The 21,004-nt window shown below is 39.4% G+C and overlaps 1 protein-coding gene and 1 long non-coding RNA gene across 5 annotated transcripts in view; one reads left to right on the top strand and one right to left on the bottom strand.

Annotated features, from left to right (window-relative positions):
- The window catches only part of LOC147164079 (A-type potassium channel modulatory protein KCNIP2), a 123,211-nt gene that overhangs the window by 29,002 nt on the left and 73,205 nt on the right, over window positions 1–21,004 (top strand). The window contains exon 1 of one of the 4 annotated variants that reach the window (XM_086092344.1): window positions 4,603–4,743. The exons of 2 other annotated variants lie outside the window; for them this stretch is intronic. In XM_086092344.1, coding sequence (XP_085948470.1) covers window positions 4,701–4,743 — 43 coding nt within the window. In that variant the 5' untranslated portion in view covers window positions 4,603–4,700. Of the gene's footprint in view, window positions 1–4,602; window positions 4,744–15,847; window positions 16,192–21,004 lie in introns of those variants that run through there. One more of the 4 variants, XM_086092342.1, reaches the window with a different exon arrangement.
- LOC147164080 (uncharacterized) lies at window positions 1,490–5,854 on the bottom strand. The gene is made up of 3 exons (XR_015096802.1): window positions 5,642–5,854; window positions 2,312–2,475; window positions 1,490–2,232 (listed from the first exon to the last, which is right to left on the bottom strand). It is a non-coding gene; the product is annotated as an uncharacterized LOC147164080 (long non-coding RNA).

Genomic DNA, 21,004 nt, shown 5'->3' on the forward strand with positions numbered 1-21,004 from the left:
TACAGAAAGGATGAAAAAGGTAAAATAACAAAAGACTTGGCAAGCCACATACACATTCAGTTTGGCTCAGAGTTTGGTGGAAAGAGGCAAGAAAGCGGAATAGCAACATCCTCCATTGACACTACAAAGCGCCCGAGGTGTGAGGTGATGACTTTTTTTTCCTTTGGATATTTGGAACCCTGTGGAACACCAATCACTCCGTTATATTTGTGAATTTATATTGCACATATTCGTCTGACCACTTTCTTTTTTTGCTCAATATAGTTAGCATGAAGGGATCAGATGACGGACCATCACCTCAGCCACAAGTCTACTGAGTGCAACACAGATGTAGTGTGATCACCTGCAGCCAATGATGGCCAAGCGGTGTGTCATCATAAATCACGAGTCGGGTATGTGTCTTGACCTGGGCCGAACCCCTGAGGCTGACTCACCAAACCTCTGGGATTATTTTAAGAACCACTGCAGTAGATACTGTCAAAAGGAATCCAAACATTTACTGCCACCAACAATTTTGTGTCCCCAACCGTCTACACTTCTACAATCTTGAAGAAAAGTCCATTTCGTCCAGGCAGATGCTCAGTGCTGCATGTCTGATTGGTTCATATAAGTCGCTAGCGAGACCGATTCAATCAATAACTAATTTGGCCTTTTTGACTAACTCATTGTCTTGCTGATAGTTCTACTGATATTTATTGGTTGCCTGATGGTTCCGGCCTTACAGAGAATTCTTAAGATAACGTTGACTGTTTTTATTCAAATGAGTTTCACCGCCCACAGTTTTATACAGTCGGGAATTGGATGTGAACCTCTCAAAATGTCAACCGTTCCATGCAGGTACACACTTTGACGACAGCATTTAAGTGGGCGAAATTAATACAACCTAGCTACCCTCCTCCTTCTGCCACAGATCCATCACTGGACGCCCACTGATTTCCCTTTAGCATTAAAATTTTTATTTACACTAACACACAGCAGCGTCACACCTTTAGTGTATTACCATGGAAAATTGATACTAAATAAAGGTAAGCTCAGTTTCAATGAAAATGTTATGGTACTGTACTTCATTTATATAATGCTTCTCCATCTTACAAGGCCCTCAAAGTACTTTACATTTTGACTTCTCATTCACCTACTGATCACACAGCATCAGGGATCACGCAGCATCAGGAGCAACTGGAAGTTCAGTACTATATCTTGCTCAAAGATACCTCAACATGGTCACAATGACCTGGGATCAAACCCACAACCTTAGGGTTGCGAGACAACCGCTCTACCACTGACCCACGCCGCCTATAAATCATGCAACAAAGTATTTTACTAGTTTTTTCTAGCCATCTAGTCAGTGTTTAACACATTGCATTTGTTGTCTATAAAGAGAGATCAAAATAAAATATCAGGACGCTACAATTGACCGTAGCTGAAAAATAAGGGGGGGGGTTAATGCATTGGATACCTATTTGTAGATAGTGGATGGATGGGTGATTACTTTAGCTAATGCTAAATGCTATTGTGGTTGACAGTTCACCAGCGCTAAAGAAGTCAATGCACTCCCCATTAGCCAACCTTTTCTGGTCGATCCCGGCTGCTATTTCGAAGCTGACTGTGTAGTTTACCTTACACCCTTTCCGCATTGGCAACATGCTGCCAGAAAAGCATAGCTTGTGACCACCAGCGAATGCAGCAGTATGAGTACATTTCCTATGATTCTTACACTTGGAATGTGAATTTGAAAGTAAATAGGAAGTAATTTAACAGTTAAAGTCTCTTTTAATATATTTGTCATGAATCGCTATGGCAACTGTGTGATTGACATACACATGGCAAACGGGATGCCGGGACGGAACCTTATTGATCCACCGTTGGCGGGAATATGCTGGCAGAATATTGTATTTGCCGGAATAAAATATTTATGCACAATACTTTTGCATTTTAATCCATGCTATGTCTTAAACTTGGGAATAAAAGATGAACTGTGCCATCTTCTCACTGTGTTGTGGAATCCCTCCCTCTCCCCAAATACAGAGTTTCTAGTGGTCAGGAGGTTTCGTCTCCTTGAGGAGTCTGTGCAGCTTATTCAATGCTTGTCATGTTGGTGTTTACATCGCAGATACGGCAGAGTCTGCTGCGTGTCTTTTGTCAGCTTGGGTTTGTTTTCATGCGATGGCGTTCACCCTCGTTCACCCCTCTGGCTGCCTGCCTGCCTGCATGTTGATGACCCGAGGCGTGCAGCTACAGATACAGAAAGTGTACTTAGGAACTGGAAGAACATAATGCCTTTTTACAATGCTCCATTTCATAACACCCTTACCTAATACATTAATATATCTTGAGGTATATAATAAAACTTAATTTTAATCATGGCAAGCAAATAGGTGGTTCAGGGTAACCACACTTTTTGGAGTCCTTGGAGGGGTTGCTTGAGAGCTCTTCCTCGTTCTGCTGGAGGACTCGCTCACATAGCAACAGTGAGACCTGAAAGGGCGTAATTGGGAGAAAGGGTTAAAAAAAAGAAGATTAATACGAATAATGAAAATCAAAATCTAATATTGTATTTTAGATTCTTGTTTTTTTGTGAGTTTTTTTGTAACGAGAAGCACACCACAGGCAGGCAGCTGTTCAGAATGAGTCAGAATGTGCAAAGTTCAGAATCTGATTTAGAGATAAAAAAAACCAAAAAAAAATGTTGCTTTGGTATGCCGTGTATTGAGTCGAGGAGCGCAGATTACGTTGGAGTTGGCGTTCATATGCTGCACTTTTCATAATGACAAGTTGAGCTCTTTTAAAGGGACATTAAAGGGACTGCAGCTCTGTTAGGATTCATTTGGATGCGATCTTTTCTCACCTAGCTCTGATATTAGGAACAGCCTTTGCTACCCTAACAATTTCTGATGGATTATTCCTCACCAAACTTTCCCATCAACAATGGCACACTATTCACAGTATTTTAGTATGGAATCGCTGTGGCGACCCCTGACGGGAAAAGCCAAAAGGCAAAAAAGAATGGAAAAGAATGAAATCTGCTCAAAATGTGTCCAGGATTCTGATGAGTTTGAAAGCACTAAATATATTGGTTAACTCTCCCCCGCCCCCCAAAAAACATTCCCGCGCGCACACACAGGCGAATGTGTTCATTGAATGGCAATCAGGTGGACGGCGGTAAATTACAATGAAGGTGACCTGTTGTTCTGGGCCAGCTGACAGCAATGGGACCGAATCCTCCCTGTTCTATTAGTAATGATTATATCATTTAGATACAGATGGTCCATTTAACCCAGCAGCTGTCTTCATCAGACACACCAGACTGGGCCTTTTGCTTAATGGCTCCCGAGAAGCCATCAAGGGAGGTGCCCAAGTGAAATTACATGAGGCTTATTGTCTATATGGTGCTCTGATATTGTCTCACACCTGCAAAAAAACTAACAATCAAAAAACTGATTCATCTTGTGTTTCAGTCATTAGTTATTGAACAATATTAGATTTACTATGCATGTTTTTCATCAGTTTAGACCAGTGATTCTCAATTATTTTTTTCATGAAAAGAAGAAGAAAATGTTTCGCGCCCCCCCAACTCTCTGCCACGACTATAAATAGTATAATTTTTCGATAAAATTGTTGTAGGTACACTTCTGCAGAGGAGCTAATATTCCTTGCACACTCTTTGACAATGAGCACCACTGCCATCTACTGTAGTGGATGTGCAAATACACTTTATTCTAGTACGGCAAAAAACAAAACAAAACAGCAAACCAACATTATTGGGAACGATTAATTTAAAAAAAAAAAATTCAACAAAAATAAACTCACTCAAAATGTTTACATTATTAAGCTACTATGTTTGTCTTGCTTGTCATTAAGCCTACTCGCGCAGTCTAGGGCAGGATAAGTGCAACTAAGCCATGTCTGCCATCTAGTGGTAAATGATGATATTACAACTTAAAACTATACGGTGGAACCCCACTATTTGCGAAAGGTAGGGACTGGGCCAGTCCACGAATAGCAAAAATCTGAGAGTTATTGACGACCATTGAAATGCATTGGGAGGAAACCTAAAACAAATCTAAAAAAATTGCTCATATACCTTCAATATATATTAAAAAATATACATATATATATATATTGGGGGAAAAAACATCTGTGATTAAGTGAATTCACAGGTGCCCAGCTGTGAATATTCAGGGGTCCACTGTAGTACAAAAAACATGTTTATACCCACCCGTCCACTCGGATTTTAGCCTTTTAAAAAATGTATTAATTTTTTTCCTTCTCCACAAGACCTCTTAAGCAACAACCTTAGCAAAGCACTCAAGATGTTTTCCACGGCATAATTGTGTTGCGAAGCAAGGAAGCAGTGAATGCTGCAACCCACCTACAATTTTTCATCACATTTCCATTGCACGTTTATTCTTGCAGCTCAATGAGGTGTTACTTATTAGCCCACCTACATCCTTACCCAAATATAATTTTTTTACGCTATCATCTCTCATCTATGTTAATAGGAGGAGACGGACATGAGATACACATTTACTGTGGTTTAGAGGACGGTTGCTGCTGTAAAGTAGACACACTCTGAAAATAGAAGCTCTTTTTCCTCCTCCTCGTTCTCCTCCTACACAAGCCAGCCGCCTTGCTCAGAGGGGCTCCGTCTCTCCTAGGCGCTCTGATCTTCCAGTCGCAAAACACCTGTTTTGCACCTTCAGATGACGACGAACAGGTCGGAGGGGTTGCATGAAGTGGTGGGAGGTAAGAAAGTAGAAATACTTTAACGCACTTAAGTAGATTTTTCAAGGAAACACATTACTTTTAATGCTCCCACCGACACAGGCACACTTTTCTATGTTTTCCGCATTGTGAGTACACCGACATCTTTAGTCTTGAAAATGTGTACGCTGTTTCATTCATAAAACATTTCAGGAACTTTCAAATAACATTTTCGGTAAGATTCAGTGGGCTAACAATTGCATTCGATACAATACAATATGGCTGGGTTTGAGAGGGTATGATGCAATGAGTTTCCTGTGGTCATTTAAGGAGGCTACTGTAAATGTAGCATTCCTTTCAAATATATTTCTCTCCGTCTCCATCTATCCTTTGAAGTAAAATGGTTCATTTTGGTTTCCCTTCGATGCACTCACATCTTTTAAATCAAAATTGATTTTCCGATGCAAACTGTTTTTTTGTAAGAACGCTACTACCGTACTCAGATGGTTTGGCCACCGTTGGTTGCAGGCGACAACGTACATGCAGGGTTGGGAGGGTTACTTTTAAAATGTAATCCATTACAGTTACAAGTTACCTGCTAATTTTTTTTAGTTAGTAACGTAATCCAAGTACCATAATATTCAAGTAATGTAACTTGATAGATAGATAGATGGATGGATGGATGGATGGATGGATGGATTGATTGATTGAAGGCCATATGCTGTTTTCAAACTGTCACTGTAAGCAACCACACCTCAGTTTGATAGATAGATAGATAGATAGATAGATAGATAGATAGATAGATAGATAGATAGATAGATAGATAGATAGATAGATAGATAGATAGATAGATAGATAGATAGATAGATAGATAGATAGATAGATAGATAGATTTATATAAATTGGTGGGAGGAAGATTTGTTTGGAAGGTGTAACTCACATTATGGTTGTAGGCTAGCGGGCTAGCTAGCAAGAAGCTACAGCGCATGGCATGCCGCTGGACTCTCAGCTCAAACTTTCGCTCAGAGTAAGTTCCAGTGAATACCGGTCGTCATTTCCTCCTCCCGTCCATGAAGCTGCCCGCGTGTGGAGGACACAACTAGTCAGTTCGTCCGTTCCCGCCTCCCAGACATGTAGCAACGGTCCTACTCGTGCGGGCGTGCACGCGCTCTGTCCTTCTCTCTCTCTCTCGCTCGCGCTGTCCTTCTCTCTCTCTCGCTCTCTCTCTCTCTCTCTCTCTCTCTCTCTCTCTCTCTCACCCTGTTTCGCACTCTCTCTAATCGTAGAAATTGTAATCCCCATTTTTAATAAATGTACCTGTAATCTAATTACATGTTTTTTTCCCCTGTAACTGTAATGGAATACAGTTAATTTTTTTTGCACTCTGATTACGCAACGGCGGTACATGTATTCCGTTACTAGGTTTCACATGAACAGGACAGCGAGAGGGGCGGGTGCGTTATCAGAGAGCCTTGGTCATTCGTTGACGTCTCCAAGGATTTGACATGAAAGACACACAATAGAGCTTGAAGGGTTATTTGCAGCCCCGGTGATCCCTCCACCAAATCCCTCTGTTCATTTGTACGACTCGGCTCCCTGGAGCCTGTCCACTTTCCATCTTCATCCAACAACTGCCTGATCCCAGGCTGCCGCTTAAGTATTCTCTGAGGCACCTGCAGGATATAAAAGCCAAGAACTGTAGACGATTGGTATCATTTTATGTTTTTTTTCTTCAGTGAACCATTTCCCTTGTAATGTTTTGTATCTTAACGCCTCGAAAGAAACAATGAACCAAATTTAGTGTCTTCAAGTGACCTCTGTGTCTCATGACAGTTCTCCACTAATATTGTAATATTGGTATGCATTTCCTCTCATATGTTCATAATGTATTGGTGAAATATAAACAAAAGTGTACTTTTGCAATATAGTTCTGTATTCTTGTGTGTACAGTACTCTCAAATATGAATATTTTAAAGAATTATACAACAAAAAACTAACAGTTTTCTATGTGATTGATTTATTAAAGCATGTTTAATTTACATTTAATGAACATTTTTCTGTAGAGGTCAACTACAAGTCTGGATGTAGGATTGTACAAAAACTATTTTGTGTTAGTTTCCTGCCCTCTGCTGGTCGTTTTGCATTGGTGCAACTTGATGTTTGTTTTGAATGTCATACAGTAGGTATAGAGAATGCATCATTGGCATATGTTAAGCATTTGGTTGGGGGCCCAGCCAGAACTAGCACTAGTCGTGTTATTCACAAAGAAAATCTGACACACGCGCACGCACACGCACGCACACAATCACACACACGCGCACACACACGCACACACACCGTAGATAGAGTTTGGCCAACTCGGTTGAGAGCTACTACGCTATAGGCGTTTCCAAAGCCGTGGGTGCTTCTATTGTTGTTAACTTGTTATCACTTACATTTTGCAATTATGCGGTGTTGCTCAGCATGGCGTTGTTTACAACGACCAGGCAGTGGTGTTATGATACAGGGTTAGGGTTGAATAAAGTAAGTAAAATAACTGTAGGTTGAAGTAGGTGGGACTGCAAAATGCAGATTTCTACCTCGTAGAATGAGAGGTGTACTGTGTGTTTTTTTTTTAAGACTTTAGATTAATGAAGTGTTGGCAAACCAGGGCTCTGTTTTATCAAGAGTTAAAATCGATTATAAGTTACAATTGGTCAATTCACTATCTCAGTCTACAGACTTCACTCTCTGCTGATTCAACAGCGCCCCCTGCTGTAATGTTTACTGGCATTGCGCGTGTGGATCTTGGGACTTGCGCATGTAGATCTGCTAGGCGGAATATTACAGTTTTTCACGATTGTTAACACACAAAAATCTAAACTTTGGCACAATTTGCACAACCTAACCTTCATTTACCATTCGCTCAACCCGAATTGTCGGTACTTCACACTCCCTTATGACTACCCTACTCTAACTCTGATTTAACAAAAAATTGCTAATAGCTAAAGTTTTGGGCCCAATTTAAAAGAGGTCAATTTAACATAACACAAATTAAACTGAACTGACCATCAGACAAACAACTCAACATAAATAGGGGTGGACCAACCTAAATGAACACAAGAGGGAGGTATGATTACAAATTTAAAAAAAATAAGCAACTTAATTCTATAGGACAAATTAACAAAAACATATATCAACACTAAAGAGTGAAAACTAAAGTGCATTTAAAACAAATTAACAAAAATAAATACTCCAAACAAATACATCCCCCCCATCCAGTCTTGAACAATGGCAGGTGCCAGATCTTTACTCCTCCCACCTTCCAGTCTGGTTGCTTCCCTCAAACAAGAACAGTAAATATTCAGACAAATATTAACTAAATATGTCTCCAAACAAAACTACTTACTTAATATTAACTGAAAATATTAAATAATTTAGTAATTAAGCTAAAGCAAATTCAAACAATACTGACATTAGATAGTTGTATGTGTTCAATGAATGGTATGTGTCATTTGAAAATACGACTCTGTGTAACAAATGAAAACATTAGTTCCATTTTGTGGACACAATGTAGAGATTTGATGGCAAGAATCTTGTTTCAAAAGGAGTGTCAGATTTAGCATTTTGTGTGTGCAGTATTGAGAAAGCCGTTATTGTATTGAGAAATGTGTGTTGACAATCGTGAAAAACTGTAGTGCCAAAAGTCACGTGACCCATTTTGTTTGAGAATTGCTGGGTGTGAGTAAATCACGGTTTGTGTGTTTGTGGGATTTTGGCATGAAAACGTATACTGTAACTTACTTCCTGTCTTCAAGGCAGTCTGCATGCTGCTATCCTAGTGTTTGTCAGCAGATAGCGCTAGTGCTCCGTATAGCTGTAGCCACTAGATGCAACAATCCACGATTACCCGGTACTTTTACTCTTACTCTATTATTCACTCACCAAGAACGCAGGTTTGGTCTTGACAAATTAAATTCAGATGCATTAAAGGTTTGTTTCAACAATGTTACCTGTAATTCTGGTGTTAAAACAACTTAAAATTACTTCTTATATATATATATATATATATATATATATATATATATATATATATATATATATATATATATATATATATATATATATATATATATATATATATATACCATTCATATATATATATATATATGTATATATATATATATATATATATATATATATATATATTTAAATGGTGCCCCTTTTGCCTTTGCCCACATAGGGGCAGTGTTGGACAGACATACAGTACTGTATGTTGAGGGGTTGGGCATCCAATTTGAGTTCTTCTAGGCAGCACAGGACTGGCAGTGGCTGCAATATGATTGGCTGCCGCATGCAGTATAAAAACAAAAACAAAGGTGAAATACAATAAAATACTACAGAGGAAAAACACCATTAGGTACATACAAGTACAAAAAAGTAGACAACGAGTATGTATACTATACAACATTCTGTATAGCACACGACTAAATAAAAGCGTCAGGTTGCCTTTGCTGCATTCAGTAGGAAATATAGACTTTATTAATGCATTGAATGATACCAAAATCTATTTTTTCTCAGTCCATGAAAGCAGGCAAATGTATAAAGTAAGTATACACATGAAATAGCCTAACAGAAAAAGTCATTATACCACACAGAGACATTTACAACACACTACTAATCCACTTGAAGCATTAATATAAACCTTATAAACATACATACTTATTCAAATGTCATTTCAATGGGTCTCTGATATTCTCCTCTCACTTTTCTTACATTGTGTAATTGACACTAAACTACCATGACATATTTCAAGGTCAGGAAAATGTCAGAGTGACATATTAGCAGAAGTCACGCCCAAAGATATGACAAGGCCCATGGAGAAGATATTAAGTGTCAAATTTATATCATATCTAGGATGAGTATAAAGCATATAACACTGTTCAATATAAGGCAGCTTTAAGGGACTAATATCAAAGATGGAGTGGATAAGGAGAAAAGATTGTCGTGCACTCACTGAACTTGTTAGATTCACGGCTCCCATTGCACATCCCTGAAGACAAGTGTCTCCACCTGTGTCGCTGCTCTTCACTCCTTCCTCACTCGGAGTCTCCGTCGCTCCCTTCCTCCTCCCCTCAGTCGTGTGCTCTTGCTAAATAGACTGTTGAGTGGGTCTGAGCAGCTGCCGCTGAGAGTAAAAACATATCCGTGTGTGTGCGTGTGTGTAACCACACTTTTTGTGTCACCACACTTTTTGTGCCACATCTGCCCTCTCAACTTGCCCTCATTAGCCTCTTTTACAAAGGGACACCTTAAAAAGGGCACATCTGAGCCAAAAGGGAACATCTGGCATTTCGTGGCCTTTATTTTCGATAAGAACCAAGTCAAAGCGGAATATTGTTTTATCTGTGTACTCGCACACAGCACAATTGGATCCCCAGTTTGACCATGAGATGTGGACTGTCGATGGCCCGCTATGATGTAAGCATATCGCTGGCATCGGGCCAAAACCTTGTATCTTCAAAATTTGCAGGAGACCCCCAGAACAGCATTAGCATTACATCATCAAAGAGCAAGCCATTTTCAGCACTTTACTTTGGTCAATAATTTGTAAAAATTACACATTGACTCGTCACCAGTATTTATTTTTATTATTTTTGACGATGATTATAGTGACTCAACTTATCACAGGTTTACACAACAAACTGGTTGAGATTGAAAGTTAGCAGCACTTCCGCTGGTGGCAGCCAAGTAGTGCACTCTATTTTGTGTCATTTGCTTCAAGGCGGGATTCATCAACAATCAATTCCACACAATCGATCAGACCTTAACAAATACTAATGAATGGATTTTTTGTGCCCTTCCCAAGTTGAAGCACAGAGTAGCGGGCAGGTTGCAAGTAAGGCGACACACGCTTATCTTTTCAGTTGACAAAAAGAGTCCAAGATCTTGTAATCATTGATTTGGTGAGGTCAAGTCTGAGGTCAAAGTCTCGGTCCTAATCATGGCGTCCACTCCAGCGACAGCCTACACGTCTCAAGTGCACCATCATGTCAATAATGCGGTGAATCTTTTAGGGCTCCCGACAGACAATAATTAGACAGAGACTATTTTCACTCCCTTCACGGTAGACCCTTTGACGTTTAATTGAATTCCCGGCTAACAGCGCTAAACACAAAATGGAGTTGTTAGGTGCTAATTAATTATATCCCACAAGGTGAGGGATTTATTGGATTTATAGTTGTTATTTAGTGTGTGGCAGACAGATTGCTATTTTATTTAAAGTCCTTCACACTAATGCATGGGTTTCTTCCATCAATTATGCCAGCTTGTAATAATTTGGTATATGATGCACAATTTGAATTACATGAAGGACAATAGCCTTTATTACTACTGTCTGATGTTAGCTTTCTGGTCTCTTATTTTTATCATCTACCTCAAGTTTAAAAGTGCTTTGATTGCAAAAGAAGAATGCAAAATGTGTTTGTTTTTTTCGCAAAGCACAAGGAAGTGCATCTCGCTCTGTTGAACAACTTTAATGGTACATATACTGCAAAATGCCTACTTAACTTGTGTCATGCATTTATAGATTTTTAGGGTCCATTACCTTTAAGGCGCTATTGAGTTTGTGCAAAGTGCAGTAGGGGTTGGCATGTCTGCTTCACAGTCGAGATTTGGACTACAACTTGGGCCAGGTGTGGAGTTTGCAGGTTGGGTTTTTACTCGGGCTTCCTCCATTCCAAGAGCATGCATGTTGGGTTGATTGAAAATTCAGACGTCAACTACATATAATGTGCTCCAGGGTCAGGCTGTTGTCATGTTGAAATTGAAAAGGGAAGGAAAAAAAAGTCGTCTTTCATTGGCGACTATATATTTGAAGTAAATGCCACATTTTGTTGTTGTTAAATGAAACTAAGAAAGTATGCAAAGTAGCAGGGAAATGAGAAAGAGGACCAGGTCACCAATCTTGTTCACGTTCTGAAAAACTGTTAATAATTATTGGATTGGTTGTGCTTTTTTGAATACTACCTAAAAGGTTCAATGATTCAGGGTTTTTCCCGTGTACAAAATTCAGAGGCTGCCACCTCCACCTAATTTGCTCGCCACCTTCATTCAGAGTGACTGATATCGCTCAACATAATGCTCCAGGTGTGTTGATTGAGCTTGGCAGAAACTGCAGTTGCAGCGTTGTGCCATTATGGAGGCGCTATATCAACAGCGGTGCACCGGAAAGACCTGAACGAACAACAGAAGAAAAAACAACGTGTTTCTTTTTTCCCCTTCTTCCTTTAAAAAAGTGTCCGATGTGCTGAGTCATTCTTGGGGAGAATTCTTGATCACCACAAAGTCGTGCTCAGGAGTGAATGCACACGTGTGTTTTGTAGTTGCATATATAGTCGCACACTTAAGCCATGGTGGCAGATCTGGATGTACATGCAGGTGTTCTGTCAATGTAATAAATGAAAAATGAAATGAACCAAATTGTATCCCTTGCCATTGGACCTCGCATGCATTACATGAAAGCAGAGTGCCATTATGTTTTTTTTTTTTCATTAAAAGAAATTAAGAATACACCTGATCATAAAATGGCTGCAGGAGGGCGGCCGATAATGGTATCAGTTACTGCCGTGAGTACCGATACCTTCAAATAAGATAGTATCGGTAGATACCAATACCTGGTATCAGTAGTCACCCATCATAGTCCGGATGTTACCACCTCTGCCTCATTTTCAGCCAGGAAAAACCCTAATAATCAATTAATCGACACCTAATCAATTATCAATTTTATACATTACTATTTTTTTTTTTACAATCGATGAATCGTTCAGATACATTTTCAATTAGAAATTCTCCAAATCCTCTGAATTTCAGCTTCTGAACAGTAGATATTCTCCAATTTCTGTTGTTGTTGAATCAAAATGAAACATTTGCTTTTACTTTGGAAAACAACGATGAACATTTTTTTGTAACGGGCCAAACCAGTATGTGAAATATAATTAATTGTCTGCACTGTTATTTTTGATGATTTTTTAAAATAAAGAGATGGAAATTAAAACATTTTATTTGATCAGATTCACCACAAAATAATTGTCAGATGAGTAATTTATTAAAACAATAATTCATCAAGTTGAACCCATTTGTTGTGGAATACTTGATGCGGCCCAGCCTTCCCCGCACAAATTGACTTTGAGACCCCGGTTATAGAAAGTGCGTTACAGCATTTAGAAGAAACCTATGCTTGCCTATTGAGCGATTTCTTCTCCGATCTGCAGGGGAAGGCGTGTGCGCGTAAGGATGTAAGTAAAAATCCATGGAGTTGGGAGGTTACCGTGGCAACAGAGCAATTGTATCACTTTTTGATACAGCACTGCAAAGTGAGAAGTATAAAGGTGAAGTGGCAGCAGTTTGGTGGGCTAATGCAGCTTGTCAAGGAGGAAAAAGTACACTAGTGTCCACTTGAGAGTGAAAAGAGACAGAATGATAAGGACGCGAATGGTGGCTTTACATAATTACCTTTCTTACCCATTCCCTCGAGGTTTAACGACTCCTCCTCACTTCTCCTCCGGGGGACACCACGTAATTTGCTCATCGAAAGCCTTTCATTTGTCCGGCACTGTCCTCTCGATCATCAATCCCTCCATCCTCACTCTTCTCCAGTTTCTGTGTCCCTTCACCTCTTCCTTTCATGGCATCCTCCTCTTCTTCCTCCGAGCTGTGCTAACGAGACAGACAGAGGAGCGAGTGTGTGACTGACGCTAATTATGGCTTTGTTTGGTTTTCTGTGACACGTTCTAAAACCTCCAGTTGGCTTTAACAAACATACGCACGCACACACACACACACACACACACACACACACACACACACGCACCCCCACGCACCCCCCCCCCCACACACACACACCCACACACACACCCCCCCCCCCCCCCCCCACACACACGCACTCCCACACACACCCACACACACACCCCCCCACACACACGAGGGCTGGAAGATTAATTGAAAATTAATCATGATTTCCATTTGGCTTCTTTCGATATTTAAAATGTTAAAATAAAAAAAATGAAAAGGTGCAGGATAGCACAATGCGTTTACAAGTTCCCTACGTTGTGAAAGTGTCAGTTTCGGTTTTGTATGGGTTAGGGTTTTGTTAATTTTGGTGTGTTTGTTGTGTCTTTCTGTGATTGGTGTTTGTCTTGTGTTTCTGAGTGTTTCCCCTGTCTCGTTATGTCTGATTACGCCTACCTGTGTGCCGGTTCCCTTCCCAGTGTGTTTGACCAATCGGTACTCTCTTCCTATTGTGTTCCCCAGGTGTGGCCCATTAATGTTGGTGTATTTAGTCTGTTGTGTTTGTCCAGTTGGTGTCGAAGTCATGTGTTGTTGTTGTTGAAGTCTGTGGTTCCTGGTGCATTAAGCTAAGCCTTGTCACAGTTAAGTCGTCTTTGTTTCAGTCTAGTTGTCTACTTCTCAGTCTAGTTGTCTACGTCTCAGTCTAATTGTCCTCTTCACAGTCTAGTCGTCCTTGTCACAGTTAAGTTCTCCACCTTCCTGCTAAATTCTAAGTTCTGTCAAGTCAACCCCAGTCAAGCCAGTCCAGTCATGGCAACCACTCTTCTCTTGCCCAGTCCAGTCACGTCTTCCCCAGTCCTCGTCCTCTCACCCGTCCCCAATTGTTCCAATAAAGTTTCTCCTTTTGTTCTCAATTCCTGTCTCCCTGATGTGTCTCTTCACCTTTGGGTCCACTTTCTCCTACGTGACAGAAAGTACCCTGAATGCACCATGTTTGCTAATAAGCGGTGAGCCTATGTGATTCTGCCACTGATCTGTATATATTACTGGATAGCCAAGACTTTTGAAACCATGTGGCCGCCATATTACTACTCCCGAGAAATGTTTCTCGGCATACAATCCTATACGTTTACATTTACAGAAATTGGAGAACATTTGAGACTGTACTTAGTAGAAACAGCTTGATTTATGTTTTAAATTTGTTAAACATAAACAAGAGGACTTCACACATTTTACAACTCTCATTAAAGTAAATGTATAAATTATATGCTTAATGATGTTTACAGGAGGAAACTTGTATATCATATTTTTTAAATTATGATGCCTCTGCCAAATCTAATATTGGGGCCTAAGGCACTGAGCGATAGAATAAAAAGGGGGTCATCAAAGCAGCACATACCGTCCACTTGTTAAAAAATAGTGACCACCCCGCCAACCGGCCCTATACTAAGAGCCTACAAGCTGTATATATCTAATCTGTATGTATACGTCCAATTTATACGGTAGTATGCTCGCGAGATGGGAGGAGTAAGATGGCTGCTCTGTGGCTTCAACGGCTTGCACGGGGCATGTATGGGCAATCGGCTATCCAGTAATATATACAGGTCAGTGGATTCTGCCATCCTAATACTGGATATTTTCTTGTCACAAAAAAGATTCATGCATTTTTGTTTTTTTTAATGACTTTATTTAGGGTTAACAGAAAAAGTGAGCAAATATGTTGGGTCAAAAATATACATACAGCAATGCTAATATATGGTTGCATGTCTCTTGGCCATGTTTACTTCAATTAAGCGCTTTTGGTAGCCATCTACAAGATTTTGGTCTGCCTCTGGTTGAATCTTTGACCACTTTTGACAGAATTGGTGCAGTTCAGTTAAATTTGCTGGCTTGCTGTCAGGGACTTTCTTTAGCATTGTCCACGTGTTCTCAATGTGGTTTAAAAAGTCAAGACTTTGGGAAGGCCATTCTAAAACCTTAATTCGAGCTTGATTTAGCCATTCCATTACCACTTTTTACGTGTGTTTGGGTCATTGATTATCTATCTATCTATCTATCTATCTATCTATCTATCTATCTATCTATCTATCTATCTATCTATCTATCTATCTATCTATCTATCTATCTATCTATCTATCTATCTATCTATCTATCTATCCATCCATCCATCCATCCATCCATCCATCCATTATATATATATATATAGAGGAAGGAATAGTAATAATAAAGAAACATCAACAAGAAGTGCAGAAAATCCACCAGCTGCCTCCCAAGCCCTCCCGCTCGTAGTACACACGCGCACACTCTCAACAATGTATGCAGGTTCCATAATTTTCCGCCCCACTCAGCCAATGAGAAGACGCGGCTGCTCACAATGTTATGGGGAGGAGCGATGGACCCCGCAAGTGATTGACAGCCAGCACCCTACAGGTGGAGGGGAGGATGGAGACAGGGAGGAGGAGGAGAAAGAAAGGCACTGGCAGTGGGACTTTCACACACATACACACACTTACCTATACACACACACACGCAGAGTGAGTAATTCCTCCCCTGCTACCTTGGGCTCCTGCTCTCCCAGGCACACGAGCCAGCCCGAGTGGCGCTAACATCAGCTCCAGTAAAGCTGCATCAAGATGAGCCAGTGCAGGAAACGCTGCAAGAGGCAGCTCACCAAGGTGGCTCGCTACCTCTACCGCTTCCTCATGGGAACGCTCACCCAAGGTAAGACAGCCCGCAAATATTAACAACCAGCCGGCCAAAAAGACTTCATGGACGCACTCTGTGTCTTGCCAAGCTGGAGGAGTTGGTGTCCTTTTAATGTCCCGGCTGCAATTGTGAGCATTGTGGCTCTGCTTCTTTTGCTCCACAGAGACAGTTTAGCTTTCTTTTTGTGTGTGTGGCATAGTTAGAAGCAAGAGTGAGTGCGTGTGAAACATTACTTTATGCAAGCATATGCAGTACTGTTGACTTGTACTGGTTGTCTATTGTGGGTGTACTTGGTTTTATTGAATTACCCTCACATGAGCCATCTATATTATATACAATATTTATATTCGTATCAACCCCGTCTAAAGTGTATCATACTATCAGTAAGATCATTCCTTCACACTCATATGTCCTTGCCCTCCTAATTTATTTAAATCACACCTACTATTTGAAAGAATTTTATTTCATGTTAAAATGCTTTGTAAATACAATTTTAATGTGTTTTCAAATGTATTTGTATTATGTATTTAATTGATATTGTATACTGAAAAAAGTACTTCATTATCGGTTGTACATGATTCAAATGTAGTAATTTAGCAATGTAGTGATATAATTTTCTCCTCTCTTTATGTTAAACAAGTTTAATTAGGGATTGGAAAGCACAGTCTTATTTTAAGGTATCAGTTCAAGCTGTCAAATTTAATTGATTAATCGAAAAGTAATTAATTATCAAAGTAATCGACAACTATTTTAGTAATCGAGTAGCCATTGTTTAACTTAAAACGTGTCCAGAATCTCCAATTTCAGCCTCTCAACAATAATCATTCATAAAAAAAAAATTGTCCTTCATAAAAACAGACCAATTATCTTTTGTGTTTAATTAAGACTTTTGTAAATATCTTCTTTTCCTTTGGAAAACAATGACTGAACCACTGACTGAATCATGAAGGTTACGGAACGCATCAATCCCTCTTTCCTGATATTACACAATTGTTGTTTACTTGTTTTTGTGATACCAAACTAGACAAGAATAATTGGTTAGAAAACGGCAAAAACGGGACAAATGGTTTTGTAATACACTTTAAGCAAAATATATATATATTTTTTATCCAATTACTCAATCGATGGAATAATCGATAGAATAATCTTGTGGCTGTTTTATGATAAGGAACAAAAGGCACACATGTCTGACAGATGCCCACTAAGAATATATTTGTTGATTTAAGGTCATTGTGTACTCTATACAAAATGTGTGTGTGTGTGTGTTTTTTATGAACAAATTGGAAAAAAAAAGAATAGAAATTGCCATTCATTTCATGCAATTTTAAGAATAAAAATGCTATGTTGGGATATATAGGTCTTTCTTTAATATGATCTGTCATTGTTTTTTGGATAAATTTAATGCATCAAAAGCATTAGTGGTATCAGTACTAGGTATCAGTATCGGTGACTAATCAAGAGTTGAGTACTCCTAATGGTATCAGTCTGAAAAGTGGTATTGAACGTCCCTCTTTTTAATCATGTGCAACCGTTGTAGTTGTTCAAGTTGAGTAAATTGAAAGAACGTTTTTCATTTAGTGAAGTCATCAAAATCAGGCTTCCCCTTTAATTGGTTATGCAAATCTCAGCAAGGATTAGTTGTATGAAGTTTCTTGATATGAAGACTGCACATCATGCACACGTCCAAGTTCACCAGAGACAATCTTCACCCTGTCCAGAAGCTCAATTGCTCTCCAGGGAGACTCGACTCAAGAGTTGAACTCTTGCAAGTGATCGTGCAAGGCGGAAGAGAAAAGCAGCATTTGCGTGACCTTGTCAGTATAAGATTACGTGAATGCTAATCTCCTTTTCTTGCATGGCTTCTTACTTAGTGCTGTCAAAGTTAAAGCGTTAACCAACTAATCACAAAAAATGATCACATGAATCATGTATTAACGCAGATTAATCGCACTATTAATTTTGACCACAGATTATCCTTTAGCTTGACAGTGGATGACTACGTTAAAGGTAGCACAGGTTGTGTTTGCGCAATAAACATAACTACATGCATTTAAGTAAAGCATTTAATAAATGTTTGCGTATCACATTCTGAATATTTGTTCATGTCAAAATATTGGGGTAATTTTTTCCCCCATTTTAAATTGTGCAAGTAATTAACTGATTAGAAAAAGAGGAGGATGAGCGTGTGCAGTGGATCAAAAAATGTTGAAGAAGAATAATTAACACATAACAGGTGCTCTTTAAATTTGACAGGCAAAAGATGTTGATAAAAAAAAAGCCTTTTTAATTAAGTGATTAATCGTGATTAATCAAAATTCTATGGTGTGATTAATCTGATGGCGGCATGGTTGTGACTGGTTAGCACGTCCGCCTCCCAGTGCAGAGGACGTGAGATTGAGTCCGGGCTTTGGCCTTCCCGGGTGGAGTTTGCATGTTCTCCCCGTGCTTGCGTGGGTTTTCTCCGGGTACTCCGGTTTCCTCCCACATTCCAAAAACATGCACAGCAGGTTAATTGAACACTCTAAATTGTCCATAGGTGTGAGTGTGAGTGTGGATTGTTGTTCGTCTCTGTGTGCCCTGCGATTGGCTGGCAACCAGTTCAGGGTGTACCCCGCCTACTGCTTGAAGCCAGCTAGGTTAGGCTCCAGCGCCACCCGCAACCCTTGTGTGGACAAGCGGTTAAGAAAATGGATGGATGGATGGATTAATCTGATAAAAAAAATAATTGTTTGACAGCTCTACTTCTCATACATGCACATGCTTAATTTTTAAATAACGATAAATAATATATAATAAATACAATTCTGACATGAAAGTGTGGAGTATTACAAACTCCCAAAACACTTCGTTTAAATGCCTTAGAGTACATGTTTATTAACCAGATATTCAGATTTGTAGTATATTAGGTTTTTTGTAAGCTTAGAAAATAGACATTTTTGTTTAAAATTCTAACAAAACGTGCAGAGAGCTTCAATGAAACAAATAGTTCCCCAAGTAAATCAAGTTGTATCCATCCATCCATTTTCTTAACCGCGTATTCCTCACAAGGGTCGCAGGGGGCGCTGGAGCCTATCCTAGCTGGCTTTGGGCAGTAGGCGGGGTACACCCTGAACTGGTTGCCAGCCAATCGCAGGGCACACAGAGACGAACAATCACACCTATGGACAATTTGGAGTGTTCAATTAACCTGCTGTGCATGTTTTTGGAATGTGGGAGGAAACCGGAGTACCCGGAGAAAACCCACGCAAGCACGGGGAAAACATGCAAACTTCACCCAGAAAGCCCGAAACCTGGACTCGATCTCACGTCCTCTGCACTGGGAGGCGGAGGTGCTAACCAGTCAACCACCGTGCCACCCCAAATCCAGTTTCAATATAATTTAAATATTACATTAAATAAAAAGAGATTTGAATATTTCACTTTTGCGCTGAATTGCTTCAAATTGGCTCCGATAATTAGCCTGGACAAAAAAAAAATTAGATGCTAAACTGCTTCTTATACTTTCCAAAACAGTAGAAGTAAAATGTATAACAAATTAAAACTATAATTTTTAATACCAGTGCTTGTCAGGCTAATATCCGTATGAGTACTCAACTCTTGATACTATCGATACCAAGTAACCAATACCACTAGTAATTTTGATACATAACATTTCTGTTGAACTAATTACAGCTCCTTTTAAAGAAGTTTTAATATCTTGCTGACAAAAGGGAGAAAAGTCACTCTGTAATAGACAATTTAAGTCCAAGTCTGTAGTCATATTGAATTGAAGTGAAAAAGAACACAGTTTCAACTGTTTACTGTTCAGCGTGACACTATGAAGTTGGAAAATGGGTAGGGTGATACAGCTGATAATGTTATCACAATGGATGTCAAATCAGCTCATCCCTAATCAAGTGCTGATCCATTACAGATGCAAATGACTCACTGATTGAAGTCATCGCAAAAAGAGGAACAAAACAAGAACATGTTGTGCTGGTGTAGTTTACTTTGTTTGAAGATGTTTGTAATTGTGTATACATAATAATGTGTGGTTTTGACCGAAGTATGATGAGTGCGGTGTAGTGAACTAATTAGACTGTCAGTCCACATTGAGCTCAAGTATTGACGTCAATGAATCATCAGAGGAGCTGTTGATTCCGTTGTAAGCAGTGTTCACACGTTTGAAGTGTTTTTTTTAGTATGTGAGAGAGTCCACACATAAGAAAATAATCAGCAAGTGAGAACAAAATGCTCAAATTAGGTGCATGTGCACAGCTTTATGTAGCTTGATGTCTAAAGATATATAACATGACTTCCTGCTATGGGACGTGGAACAACATCCAAACAAATGGCACAATAATGGCTTGGTAACTCTCATGCCATTAAAAATAATATTAAAACAATCATTTATTCATTAATTGAAATTATTTGTATATGAATAAATAACAGACAAAATGGCTCCCCCCCCCCCCCTTTCAAAATCCATAGATCTGCATTGCTCATAAGTGAATCATAAATTTACCGGGGCGCTCTCATTGCTTACGTTGCAATGTGACATCATCACTGCTGTTGTTTATGACTCAACTACATTCATCATCCTGCTGCTGCAGCACAATATTCACACTATAGTATTTGCACATGATCAAAAAATAAACTAAACAAATAAACGCATGTTATTGTTGAAGCAGGTTACTGTATGATTTAGTATCAATTGAACAAGAACAAAATGACGTTTCATTCCTCTTCTGTAACATAAAAAAACCACTGCAAGATAGTGCGTTGCTTTATTTTTGTGACTACAATGTGAAACCCAGTTGTAGAAATAGAATCAAGAGGTCATTATTTC

Source organism: Leptonotus elevatus, chromosome 13 (assembly GCF_054856555.1).
Source record: "Leptonotus elevatus isolate MCC_2025b chromosome 13, RoL_Lele_1.0, whole genome shotgun sequence".
NCBI lineage: Eukaryota > Metazoa > Chordata > Actinopteri > Syngnathiformes > Syngnathidae > Leptonotus > Leptonotus elevatus.